At 40.1% G+C, this 13,874-nt stretch overlaps 2 protein-coding genes and 1 non-coding gene across 7 annotated transcripts; 1 reads left to right on the top strand and 2 right to left on the bottom strand.

Moving 5' to 3' along the window:
* Positions 1–5: 5 nt before the first annotated feature.
* TRNAP-UGG (transfer RNA proline (anticodon UGG)) lies at positions 6–77 on the top strand. The gene has a single exon. It is a non-coding gene; the product is annotated as a tRNA-Pro (tRNA).
* Positions 78–100: 23 nt separating this feature from the next.
* Positions 101–8,981, bottom strand: LOC140801420 (DNA mismatch repair protein MSH3). 4 transcript variants are annotated; one of them, XR_012111450.1, is made up of 14 exons: positions 8,025–8,981; positions 7,286–7,480; positions 6,998–7,162; positions 6,510–6,608; positions 5,644–5,895; positions 4,970–5,221; positions 4,770–4,901; positions 3,752–4,012; positions 3,596–3,667; positions 2,573–2,722; positions 1,642–2,136; positions 880–1,205; positions 564–638; positions 101–415 (listed from the first exon to the last, which is right to left on the bottom strand). XR_012111450.1 is itself a non-coding variant. In XM_073156535.1 (13 exons), the coding sequence occupies exons 1-12, from the start codon at positions 8,925–8,927 to the stop codon at positions 906–908; spliced, it is 3,276 nt and encodes a 1,091-aa protein (XP_073012636.1). In that variant the 5' UTR covers positions 8,928–8,981; the 3' UTR covers positions 101–638; positions 880–905. The 4 variants fall into 4 exon arrangements, 2 of the variants coding, with proteins under 2 accessions (XP_073012636.1, XP_073012635.1); XR_012111448.1 differs by having other exon boundaries at positions 910–1,205; XM_073156535.1 differs by having other exon boundaries at positions 101–638.
* On the bottom strand, positions 8,981–11,563 carry LOC140801421 (WD repeat-containing protein RUP1-like). 2 transcript variants are annotated; one of them, XM_073156536.1, is made up of 2 exons: positions 10,193–11,563; positions 8,981–9,163 (listed from the first exon to the last, which is right to left on the bottom strand). In XM_073156536.1, the coding sequence occupies exons 1-2, from the start codon at positions 11,362–11,364 to the stop codon at positions 8,983–8,985; spliced, it is 1,353 nt and encodes a 450-aa protein (XP_073012637.1). In that variant the 5' UTR covers positions 11,365–11,563; the 3' UTR covers positions 8,981–8,982. The 2 variants fall into 2 exon arrangements, with proteins under 2 accessions (XP_073012637.1, XP_073012638.1); XM_073156537.1 differs by lacking the exon at positions 8,981–9,163 and adding an exon at positions 9,904–10,081.
* Positions 11,564–13,874: the final 2,311 nt, after the last annotated feature.

Below are 13,874 nucleotides of genomic sequence, written 5' to 3'. Positions count from 1 at the left end.
CAAAAGGGCGTTTGGTCTAGTGGTATGATTCTTGCTTTGGGTGCAAGAGGTCGCGAGTTCGATTCTCGCAACGCCCCCCTCTTTTTTATTGCCCATCGGATGATTCAACTTATTTTTTTATACAAAAAGTCACTTTTTACATGGGAATAGTTCGCTAACTGGAGAAGTCATATAGTGTTACACCAAGATTCTCCATTATGGTACATTGAAAAGGCTCCCTAAAATTTTCAAAATCAGAAGCTCTTCTGGCAAAACTGATAAAGGAATGTCGGAGCATCTTCTCACCTACATTGTTGAGGATCAAGGGCAGTTTTGCTCCTCTGCTTGATGTAAAACTGCGACACTACAAGAAACATAAATAATGCCAGCTCCAGCAGGCAATACTATAAGACATCCTCCCCACTGTCAGACAGCTCTGGAACAGACCAAAGAGGTTGAATAATCAAAAATTTACATATGTATTGACAGAACACGATTCTCGAGTTTTATTCTTCCAGTACTGCAGCTACTGTGTGTTCAAACTTCATACTTCAAGTTTCAGGAGCGCATCCAACATAGCTTACCGCATTAAGTCCTGGGAGGTTATAGACAGGCATCTCCACTGCGACAACCCTATGGTCACTCAAAGTTGAGTGGCTCTGTTGAAAATGTTCACTGATGCGTCAGTAAATGTACTACACAGAGGTGCTACGCAAGGAAGCATTTTCCTGAACTGATGATAACTTGTAAATGACAAGTTGCAACAGAAGTATACATTCTGTACTGACAAAGTTAACAAAGAAAAGCCTAGGGAGTATAGATTTGCTGCATTTAGTAATAAACACAAATGAAGTACTATAGCAAATTAATAACAGCAACTTATGAGATGATAGAGCCTACCACCAATATTCGACCCAAGAAGGTGATTACCCTTTCAGCATCTTCAGTGAAAGCTCCCTCACTTCCTTCAAAGAAAATGAGATATTTACACGGTTGGTATCAGCCAAAACAAATGTAATGTTTGATATAATGTTGTGAAATGCTTCTTCCAATTCTTCAAACTTCATAGACAGAAAATAAGTTGAAGGATTCAATAAAGCTCCCCATGGTTCAAGCTGAGTCGGTATTTCTATCAGCTTATGTTCTTTGTTTTCCACGCGTTCACCCAACTCTTTTTCCAATTTGGCAGCCATAACAGCAGCCCGTGCAATGCATGTAGATGGAAGCTGCAAAGAATAAGGACCTCTCCTTGATGATCAATAAAGCAATAGAACAAGTGTATTAAAAATGCAATTTTGGTAAAGCATATTTTCCTGTTGGCACAAATACAGCTTATAAACAAAAATAAGCACTTGAGCTCACAAATTGCATCACCAAATTTTTTAGTGGTACACAATCAGCAGAATCTACAAAGACATATGTTGGCTGCTTATCGACGAGAATACCAAACGAGTTTAGAAGCGCTTTCAGTATGAAACCAGCTAACCAGACATATAATTGAGCTCCTATTGACCATATTAATAATATGCGCACCTTTATAATACAACCTAGCAACATCTGAGCAAGTTGCAGGAAAAAGAGGTGTAGCTAGCATCGAGAACTAAGAGTCCAAATTGGAAATGCACATTGTTTTCAAAAGTTTAAAGTTCAAACCAGACTAACCTGTGCGAGTCGGGCAACATTAAGTCCAAAGCTCTTATCTGATGCTCCACTGACAACTTTATAAAGGAAAGTGACTTCTCCTTGGTCTAGCTTCTCAACGCTGAACTGTGTCTTTGTATCTGTAACTTCTAAGGATTTCTGTGATGTCAGATAGGATACATGGTATGCCCCGACCGAACATTTAAATTCTTTCTGGATATCCATTATTTTAGGGTAGTGAGTGACAAAAAGAACCATGCATTTCTTCTCCTTAAGAAGATAATGTAGAGTTGCATAAGCGATGGCAACACCATCGTGCGTGCTTGTGCCTCGCCCAAGCTCATCAATAATAACCAGGGAGCACGAGGAGCAATTTTGTAGTATGTGAGAAGTTTCACTCAGCTCTTCAAAAAAGGTGCTTGATCCTTGCTGGATACCATCAGAAGCACCCATACGAGTGTAAATTCCATCAACCACATGCAACCTTGCTGAAGATGCTGGTACAAAGGAACCAACCTAGAGAAATCAGAGGCACTTCTTTGTGAAACAACTGTGGAAATTCAGATCAAGAAACTAAAAGAAAGAATGCAAGATGCCTTGTATATCATTTACTTCCCTCATTCCCATTGAACAAAGAAAAATAGGAGATAGAGGACAACCAAATAAAATAGATTGTTGCATTCATATCACAAGGAAATCAACCTCATCAACAAATATTAATTCCAGATATGAGTGCATTATTGAACTTACAACAATGGACAGATATCAGCAGAGCATCTTTTACAGAAATGTTTTCAATCAGCAATATCAAAATGACTATAAAGCAATCTATGCCTGGATGACAGTGCATCTCAGGTACAAAATATTTCCATAAACCGAAATTGTTTACACAAAAACTAAATCAGGTGCTCACTTGTATGCATAATCATGCAGATAAGAGACCTACATATACCTGGGCCATAATAGCTATTAGTGCAACTTGGCGAATATAGCAACTCTTGCCACCCATGTTTGGTCCTGTAATGATCTGACAATACTCACCATCTGCATGCAGGTTGGTGTCATTAGGAACAAAACTCTCACCCAATACAGAATCCAGAACCTGAAGGGACAATTCATCATAGTCAGAATATGTTTAACAGATTGTGTAAGGCAAAGATTGGAAAGTTTCTATGTTAAAACTAATATATGTTACCCAACCAGACGACCTTGACATTTTCTTCATTATCTCCTTTCGAAGGGAAAAAAAAAAGAACTCTCCATTGACAAAAATATCAGGTAGTTAAAGGTATCGACCTAACTACGGTTGCCACATTGAATGCCCAGTATAATACCGAGACTAAGGTTGCCACATCTTGCCATCCCAATTTCCATATTAGCAGAAATCTTTGCTTCCCATTTCTCTTGGTAGTTTTCTTTTCATTCTGTTTTTCGTTCTTGTAGTTCCTTCACATTTAAAAACATTTAAAATCTAAACTGAAGCATTAGCATATCATCTCCATTTCAATGGCCACTCATCTACTGCACACAATCTTTTAGAGCAACCTCAAGAAAAGGCAATTCAACATTTAAAAATGAACTTATGGTTTGCTTCAGAAGGTGAAGATAGGGAGATGCTGCAAGAGGCCTTTGCAGTCCAAACTCGTGATTTCCAATAATTCTACATACTATATACATTCACCGTGTTCTCATAGATGGGAAGGTCATAAATTTTGTATAGATGCAGAGACTGATGAACAACGATGTCAATTGTGCTTCAGAAGGTGAAGATAGGGAGATGCTGCAAGAGGCCTTTGCAGTCCAAACTTGTGATTTCCAATAATTTTAGATACTATATACATTCACCGTGTTCTCATAGATGGGAAGGCCATAAATTTTGTATAGATGCAGAGACTGATGAACAACGATGTCAATTGTGCATTTTCCCTCGCCCTCAGATATTGAAGGCAAATAGAAAAAACAGTTATTGACTCACCGGATGGCGACCACCTTTGATATAAATTTGACTTGGCTCTTCATCATTAACAAACACTGGTCGCACATAATTCTGCCAATATCATTACATAATGAACGTCAATCTGGAATGAACTGTGGTAAGAACAGTCTTTAAATAATCTTGACTTAAGATTACCTGGTTTCTTGAAAGAGTAGCAAGTGAATACAAACAGTCCAAGGCTGCTAGAGAATGAACAGCTGCTTGAAAATGAGAGTAGTATTTACCAAATCCCATTAAAAAGTTGTCCCAGGTAGTCCTGCAGACAACTGCAAGTTCTTCTTTAGCAAGCAATAACTCATCTAGGGCTTTTAAGACTTCAGGGGGATGATATCGAGTAGTTTTCTTGGTGCTACTAATTTTTACCCAATTTGAAGGAACCCTTGCATCTGAAGTCAGCTGCAATCACAACGGGGACATCATTTCATACCAAGGGAGAGAGGAGGTAAAAAAGCCAGACAGAAGCTGTTCTGAGCTTTAACAACTTAACTTAGCACGTGCAGTTGTGTATATCAGATATAAGAAGAGATGGAAATCTGGAAATTCAAGCCATCTAGCAATGAGCAACTTCAAGGATAACAAACAGATCATAGTTTATTTATTTAACTACATAAAAACAAATAACAATTGTTAGTTCGAACCTGTAAGAACAAAGATACTTCCTTAGGGAGATCCATTATTAGGTAATGCAGGAAATTGTTGTTACAGGTCACAAACAAATTTAACTTTGTCACTATACAATTAAAATAGTACTACCAGCATCAAATTTTAACCTTGAGAAATTCTTTAGATAAAAAATGCTCTGATCACGCGAATACCAGAACTCCTTACTCATTGAAATGGACCAACTGTTAAAGAAAATTTGATTGCATGAAATACGAGTCTTTCACAAACATTAAGAAAATTGAAAATTGAGCATGTTAACAAGAAAACAAGTTAGCATAGGATAAAATGAGTTAAAAGATTAGGACCAAATTACATATCTAACAATAAAGTAGAAATTTCGAATTGGTGGATGCAACATGCTGGGCATATGTCAGTTAAGATTAGATGATAAGAGAAGTGTTTGCTGTCACGCCTTTACTTTAGAGATAATTTAATCATCTTAACAAAATGTTAAACTTTTTTTCTTAAAAAAAATTGAGAAATAAATTACTTCTATCAAGTGTGTTGTCCCGGATATTGTCTTAAATTCCAAGTTGCGAATACCAAGCTGCTTTCGGAACTGAACAATTAATGCGTCCAACTTCTCTTTTGCCATATTGACAACTGTATGACCCCTAGCAACCTGGAATAGGAAACTAGGGTCACGCAATGAGAAAATATATTTGCTTGATCAAAATCAACACTCTATACCTCAGGAAACTGATCGTCGGAAGCAAGAAATAAATTCAACAAATCGCCTTGATCAGCAGCATCCTTGTTAAGACAAGATAGAAGTTTCACAGCATTAGCAATTATAGCAGAAGATGATGCCATACAAATTAGCCTTCTTAGCAGAGCAGACTTCACAGTTCTCTCTTGTGACAACACATGTTCATCATCCTCAACATGAAGCTTCTGTAGTTGCTTTCCAGATGCCAACATACCTTGAATGACCCCAATGAACTGTAGTAATAAACTTTATGCATCAGTAAGAAAGTAGCTAATGTAATACTGGAAAGATGCCAAATCATGATACTGTAGTAGTAAACTTTAAGCATCAACAAGAACGTAGCCAATGTAGTAGTGGATAGATGCCAAGTCGGCGAGTCATGATACAAAAGTATCATGAATGAGGATAAGGAGGATGGGAATCAAGTCTGGAAGCTATTTTCTGAATAGAACCAACTTATATCGACCAAGATCAAAAACTGGTGAATACCTAAGGTCCTAAACTGATCAGTTTTAGCCCATTTTAACACATTATTGATCTTAAAAAGGAAAATTTAGGCTGGTAAGACTCATTTCAATGACTCCCAACTCCTAAGATTCACCAAGTAATAGTCATTAACTACTGGGAAGACATGATAATCATATATTCAGATTACCTCTGTTGCTGTAGCTGTGCAGTGAAAAATTCTTGTTATTCCTCTTTGAACATCAGGTACCTTTCCTAACATCATCAAGACAGAGGAAAGAACAAAATTCAGCTCAGGTTGCATAACGGGATTGCAGGAACTTCCCACTTCTAGTCCAAGTCTGTTCTGTGAATTTCTACATGATCCCATAGACTGTGCAATCTCAGAAACCGCATCAAGACGAGCAGATATCAAGTTTCTATCACGTAAGGGATGAGTCAACTGCAAGAATTTCAAGCTTTAACAAATAAAAGATACCATATTGGAAGAACAGCACAACATATGCAGTCAAAATCTAACAGTACGCGTCTAGCCACATGAGAACTTTAAAATTTCTCCTTTTTTTCACATATAGTCATTGTTTTTTTTTTATAAAAAAAATGCCTTAATGCCTGGGCTCCCTCCTAGGCAGAATATAACTAGGATCCCCTTAGACTCAGCCTAGGTGACTGTCTTATCATCTCATATTATATTTTAGTATGTAGATTGACTTTAAAATTCAAAATTATTGTGCATGTTAATAAATTAGTAGATTCTAATGGCTTATTATAGTTCTTAACAAGAATGCATTACAGCATTAGTTTATTGTTTAAATTGTAGGTATTAATTTGAATTTTGCACGTCTTCTCTAACATAAATTTCTTTTATATATTTATTTTTAACCGTCTTGAATTATGGGTGTCTGCCTAGCGCCTAGGTTCTACATGATCCCTTATCCACCGTTTACCACCTAAAATCTTTTAAAACCTAGCTTATAATGTTAGTTGCATAAAGTTTGATACGAATGCGCATGCACGAGTATGTTTCTGCAGGTCCATATATCTAAATAATCTTACCCAGTGTTTAAAAAGTCTTGAACCAAATGATGTACATGTGTTGTTCATGGCTTGGAGAAGTGATCCTTCCATAGAACCATCATAGTTATTCTTCAGTACCTGAAAATAACCTCTTCATGAAGATTTCTGGAACGATATCAAACCAAGACTAATAGTAGAGGAACCAAATATCAGGTAACTTTATGATATATGTGAATGTTAAATGTGCTGTAAAAGTTTCAAGCAAAACAAAAGCAAAAACTAAAAATTAAAAAGAAAAAAAAAATTATATCCCTTAAGAGAACTCAGGTGCATCCTTTGGTCAGAAAGCACTTGCTACAAGTTGAGATATAATTCTAAAATGGAGAAAGCACGTAAATTCTGAAATTGAAGAGATTGATATATTAATTGCATTTTTTAACAAGATCTAACAGAAAAAAGCTATGCAGCAAAAAGTTCTGTAAAGAGGAAATGAATTTCACAAAAATATGGATGGTTTTAAGGACTACCTCGAGCTGATGAAGCGCATTTGCTGATAAAGTCATCTCAATGTTACTAGAAAAGGGCCGGAATGAAGCACCAAGACATATGACCCTTTCCAGACCAAACTCCTTGAGGTGCCGAATAGTCAACGCCAGCGCCTGAACAACTAACTCAGGCATGGCCAAAATGCCCTGCAAAAATTGTTAAAGTAAGAAACACACAGTCCAAGTTGTATCAAATAATAGCATGAGAAAAGACGTTCATAGGATATGAATATTAGAATAATTAAATTCAAATTGAAGAAGTTATCATACCTCAATTCCATAAAGATTGTTTTCCTCTTTCCTTATCCCTACCATTTCTGTACCATGTTCAGCATTCACAGCCTCATCACTTATTCTCTCATATAAAGACATCACATCAGCAAGTGCACCACCATCATTAAAACAATCACGTGAGGTGTGCTCAACTCGGACATTCGATGTAGGTCCAGCATATGCCAACAGTAACTATAAATAATTAGAACAAAAATTAAAGCAACTAAATAAAACCTCCATGAGCAATGAGCAAAAGAGAGCTCAAGAAAACGCAATAAAAAATAGCACATGTGGCATAATTAAGATGATCAACCTCTAACAACTTGGTGGAAACGTGATAAATAAACTTATAAGCATTGAACCGTAGCTTGTTTAGCTCATACAACCATACAAGTCAATGGAGGACAATTGCACGATAACAAATTGTAGGGTGCAACCCATTCAGGTGGGGAGTGGCACCATTCACAGTAGTCGTGAGTGGGGAGCAGTTTTGAAGCTTCCTCTGTTAATATTTAAAGCAGTTCCGACAGAAAAGTGGTACTTTTGCCACTTAATCTTTATATGGAAAAAATTAAGTGAACATTATTAGCTAAAATATTGCCTTACTTTTTACATCTAAACCATCATGCAACAGATCAACTCAATAAAACTTTTGAAATGGTAAGAAGCAACTCGAAACTCTGGAAATGACCATAAAAAAATTCTGGCAAAAGATAATAGCAATAATAATAGACACCTTCTCTGTTGCGGTCGAGAGTGGTTCCCCTAGAAGAATCTCAGCAGGAGACAAGCTCAGAATCACGGCCTCAAGTCCCGATCTCATCGCATTGTCATTAAACTCCCCATGAATAACTTCCCCAGTCGAAATCTCCACAGCAAGAATCCCAACCCGCACATCAAACTCCTTGCTTCCAACCAACACCTCCTTCTCCACAACACAAAGAAGGTAATTCCCGCCCTCCGCCCCTGCCCCTTCCTCCATTCCGGCCCCCATGTCCTCCGCCGCCTCGATTGTCGCTTTCGTATACAGCGCCGACAACCCCCTCGAGAAGGGCCCGAGCCGGTTCGCCCCGTGCGCCTTAATCGTCGCCGTCTCCGTCTGCTTCACCACCCCGACCTTGTACCCGGCCCCGACGAGCCTCCTCACGTGGAATTGCAACCTAAACGTCGGGACGCTCGCGGTGAGGAAATTACGATCGACGTGAGCGAAGATTCCGAGAACCCTAGCGGCGATCTCGGCGTCGTCGCCGAAGAACCGGTACTTGTACCCGACCTCGATCATCAAGAGGACGTCAGGATAGGCTGACTTGAGATCGAGGACTTGGAGTTCGAGGGGGGTGTACTTAGGGTTTTGCGGGAGGGTTTTGGGAGAGGAGGATGAGGAAGGGGGTTCGAGGAGTTTGGCGAGGAATTTTTGGTGGAGGGAAGGGTTGGAAGATGGGATTAACGTTTTGGGTTTCTTGGAGGAAGGGGAAGGTGTTAGGGTTTGGAGGCGCTTGGAAGGGGAGAAGGAGACGGTGCCGGAGATCTTGGGGGATGATTTGGGGAGTGGTGGAGGAGGTGGCGAAGATTGGGAAGCTACGGACGAGGGTTTGGGGGCGAAGAAGCGGGAGATGGTTTGCTGCTTTGGCTTCCCCATGGGAGATGGGAGAGAGGAAGAAAGGGCGGGAAGAGCAAGGGCCAAGGAGAGGGGTTTAATACAAACGTCGAAAGGAAGAAGGCGGTACGTGAGCCGGGGAGTGGATCCGCTGTGGAGGACCCAACCGCGTCCACCAATTAGGTTGTGCATGAGTTTGGTTTGAATTATCCCAACCTAGCGCGGATTCGGTGCAGACCGGTCGGTGCGAGTAGGTCGGACATATGGGTACGTGTTCACTGTCAGTTTCATATCATCAACATACAAGAAACCATTCGATTGTCGCTAATACTTGAGGTTAAAAGTTCGTATAAAATAATCATATAACTCATGAGAAGAGCAGTATTTTCTGATATTCCTGAACAAAATAAGATGAGCTTTATTTATGCATATAAATCAATGCACGAGCAAATAATAAATTTGTCTCTTGAGTGGTATTTAAGTGAAAATTTACGATAATCATTTGTTTTATTCTACTCACTCTGCTGCTAGTCCACAATAATGAGTTTAAACAAAATAGACATTATAGTTTTGTTTTATATATCTTCTCTTTTGAAATGTATCACTGAGTTGCCAACTATGTTCAGCTCAAGGAAGTGTAGAGACTTATAATATCCGAATGATAAAACTAATAAAATAGTGTTAAACTAAAGGATCATATTGAATGACTGTATATTTTACTTGATAGAATTTTTTTATATAAACAACAGCGTGCATGACTGTATATTTTAGATGCCTAAATTTATAAAATATCGTCCTTAATACTCAATAATTTTCTAATGTCTTAATTGTAAGTTTTTTAGCCGAATCTCAATTCATTCTCTCCCAAACCTAGCAATTCACCATTGATAATGTGCTCAAGAATAAATAAGAAATCAAATTTAAGCAACAAAATATAAACCAATTTGAGATTTAAATGAAAAGACGTAGTTATAACATAGACGTCAAATGCTATTTTATTTGATGCAAACTCACACAATAAGAAGAAACGATATATATATATATTAACGAACAATTTCCAACGAACATCGTATCGAACAAATAAAGATGAAGAAATAAATCAACATTATCGTGATATATAACTCAACTCCCATCCCCACCTTCTTCTCTTAATAAACGTGGCTTCCCCCCAAACCTCACGTAGCTAAGCAACTGCACTGAAACCCAAGAGGATCGAACACAACAATGGCGACGAAGAAGCTTCATTTCCTTCTCAATTTTTTTTAAAAAAAAAAAGAAAAAATATTAAAAGAAGTTAAATAACTTACTCCAATCCTTCTATTTTCCTGCACGAAAAAACTTGCAACACCCCATTGGATCCCCCGGCCACGAGCACTCCGTCCTCATCCTTCTCCCCTATTATCCCTTGCCTCCAAGTCACCGCGCTCACGAATTCGTTCCTCTCCCTCCTCTCACCGAAGCTTCGCACCCAGATCGGCATCCCCCATCTAAGATCGTACACGTACACCTCGTTGCTCTCGGACCCACTCGCGATCAGGCCCCCGGCCCTCCACACGCCCATCCCCACGAAGCTCCTCCCGTTCACGTGACCCCGGTACTCCCTCACCTCCCTCCCCGATTCCCACTCCCACAGCCGGTGGGTTCCGTCCGCCGCTGACGTCACCGCCTTCCCCTCCCCCGCGAACCGCACGTACGTCACCGCCCGCGAGTGTCCCTCGAGATTCGCGACTGGACCCCTCCCGATGGATCGCACGTCGTACATGTGGGCCTTGCAGTCCGCGCCGCCGACGGCGAGCCAGGGCCCGCCGTCCGGGTCGAACTCGACGCAGCATACGGCGGCGCCGCCGCCTGCTCGGGCGACCTCCCACCCGGCGGCGGGGCTGCGCGTGTCCCACACGTGGGCGGCACCGTCGTCGGATCCGGAGGCGCCGAGGCGGCCGTCGGAGGAGTAGTCGACGCTCCAGACACGGCGTCCGGCGTGTTCGTCGCGCTCCGCGACGACGGCGCGCCGCTCCAGGTCGTACTCCGTCACCACCCCGTCGTAGTCGCCGCATCCCACCACACCGCCGCTCCGCCACCGCACGCTGCTCAGCTTCGCCGGCACACAGAGGTACGCCTCGCAAGCCGACGTGTGGTCTTTAAAAATCGTCCCCGGTTCCTCCTCCTCCTCTGGTAGTAAACTACCGACGCTGTAGACTCGTATCCTCCTGGCGATGCCGCCGGTGGCGAAGAGGCGGCCGGAGGGGTCGAAGTCGATGGAGCCGATGGCATCGGAGGAGGCGATGGACACGGAGGCTTCGGAGGAGACTACGGTGGAGAGGTGGAAGTCCCATCGGCGGCGAGGCGGGTCTTCTAGCAGGTCCTCAGCAGGAGGAGGAGGTGGAGGAGGAGGAGACGAAGAGGACATGGACCATTCACAGAGCGGAGGGAGAGGGCGGTGGTGGCATGAGGAGGTGTTTGAAAAGATCGTACTAGCCATATAATAGGGAAGAAGAGAGATATAGTAAGAGGAATATTATACTGATTGATATGTTGGAACGGAATGGGCGGATCTACGCGGTGTCGTTGTTTTCTTAGTTTGATCTCGCTCGGATGACTAGAGAGAAAGATGTGTCTTAATTGAGACCTTGTTGTTGTTAAACAATTATCTATTGATAAATAATTACCTATACGGTACGAGAAGAATCGCTCCAATTTTTTTCTCCAATCTCGTAACCTTCACCGTCAAAATTTATAAATCGCGGCGTCAATCTTATTTGTAGAGTGTTTATAAATATAGCATTGCAATCCTTTTTTTTTATTATTTGAAAGTCCGAAATTTAAATATGAGCTAAACAAAAAGTTAACTCTCTCTAACATTAAGACTCTTTTGAGTAATATATTAAGCCGTGTTTGTCGCCAAACTAAATAACTACAGTCATTATTTTAAGTTATCGCGTCACCGAGCTGATTCTCTAAACTAACTGTATAGTCATCAAACGAGTCAAGTTATTAAGCTAAGTTATCACCAACTACTAATAAAATTTTTTTTATAAAAATTATTTACAATTAAAATTGATCCTGTAACCTTTTTAGTGAAAGGTACCAGTCAACTCTCTTATGCGATCTCTAGTTATATATCATTTCTTACATGCATGCATTGTCTCTGGATGGTGTGCAACTTCGGATGCATGGATTAATACTCGAGAGAGTTGTACTGCGAGGTACGTCAACATCCTGGAACTGTTACTTTGATTAACTAATGATATTGATAACAACGTAGTTAGCACTAACAAGGAACGAGGAAAGGAAAGAAGAAGAGAATAATATATCCTTGGAGGAAGTAGTGGAAACTTGTGGGCCCCAAGTCCTCCGGATTGGTGGGCCTTCGGAGTGGAATCGGAGATGAAGGCAATGGTCCACTCTACTGCAACACGCCGGACACCTGTGCCCCACCTAAGTAGAAACTTATTATTAGGCACGCGAAAGAGAAATTCGAGGATCTGCTGCAACCACGGGTGCAGGAAACGCCTGTCCTCGATCGTAGCTCTTCTTCGTTTCTGGACGCGGTGAGCTCCTACATCCACGGGCGCAGAGGGCCGACGTGGAGAGAGGGAGGAACGAGAGGTGGACGGTTCTGCGCGGCGATTGCAGTGGGACCCAACTTAGCGATATATATATATATCTATATCTATATATATATACACACTGGAACTATTAATTTTATTTTAGTGGTGAGATTTTGGTAACGTGGGGAAATATACGCCTGTCGCAATTCTCCTACCACTACTTTCTGGGCCCTCTCTCTCGTGAACGTAAGATCGTAGTAAGTTACATTTGACACTATTTCTCAACAAATAAGTCTATATGAAAATGAGTTATAGTTAAAAAAATAATTAACTATTTGACACTAAAAAATAATGATAATAGTAATTGAGAGTTACTATAATGATGTAACGACTAATTGACCACCCATCCAACAATTACCAAGGCGTATTTTGAATATTTATGTGTTTTTAGAAAATATTTTGTATTGCGACTGTAGCTGTTCACTCAATAGGTTTTCTGATGGAAAATTAATTATTTAATAATAATAATAATAATAATAATAATATAAGCAAAACGTTGGGTACTTTTTGTAAATTTGCATAATAGTAATATTAATTAAGAAGGAAAAGAGACAGGAGAGACCCACTTGTCTCGCTGTCGGGGGATCTTTCGGCGTATAGTAAAATAGCTGAGCTGCCAGTGGATCCACAGCCTTGAATATTGGATGCTGCCAGATTTATTGCAACAAAAAAGTTGTGACCTCTGAGGCCAAGCCTTTTTCTACATTTTTTTTTTCTCTTTTTTTTTTAATATTTTTGAGGTTTAATTGAGTTTTTGACTAAACTAAATCTTACTCCCAACTAAAATGCCAATCAATTAATTGTTATCTTAACTGCTGAAAGATTAAGTTAAAAAATTATTTAATCAGTACAGCATTTTTATTTAGGCTACAGTGAATTAAATCTCATTTAGTGATAAATTTAAATAGCAGTCAATTTCGATTAAAAAAAAATTTAGTGAGAATTATAAAAATATCCATCTTATATATGTATATATAAGATGAAACTTTAAGATACGTGAACGACGTGCAGGCACGTACGTGAGCAAGATGAGAACCATGGAATAATGGAGCAATTAGTTTGACTGGGTCTAACTAAACTTGCCAACCTAATGGGAGGTTGCAAGTGATCAACTAATTAACTAATTAATAAAGGGGGGCATAACTGTAGCACGAAGGTGCTAACCTTAATTAGATGAGATTTCCAACTACAACCCGCCGGCCACTAAACCTCTCGCACGTTTACGAACTGCCGTATCCAATTATCCATACCATAGATAGCAAGAACTTATTCTTAGATTGTATTCACACTATATATGGATGGATGGTATTTTGGAAAATTACAGTAGACTCTTCGATTATGGGAAGAGAGGAATATGGAAAATATTTTTTTATATCTATCC

The sequence above is a fragment of the Typha latifolia genome, chromosome 14, assembly GCF_019914945.1.
Source record: "Typha latifolia isolate L0001 chromosome 14, TyphaL0001v2, whole genome shotgun sequence".
NCBI lineage: Eukaryota > Viridiplantae > Streptophyta > Magnoliopsida > Poales > Typhaceae > Typha > Typha latifolia.
Note: the sequence above shows the minus strand (reverse complement) of the source record. Positions and strands in the feature narration are given on the sequence as shown.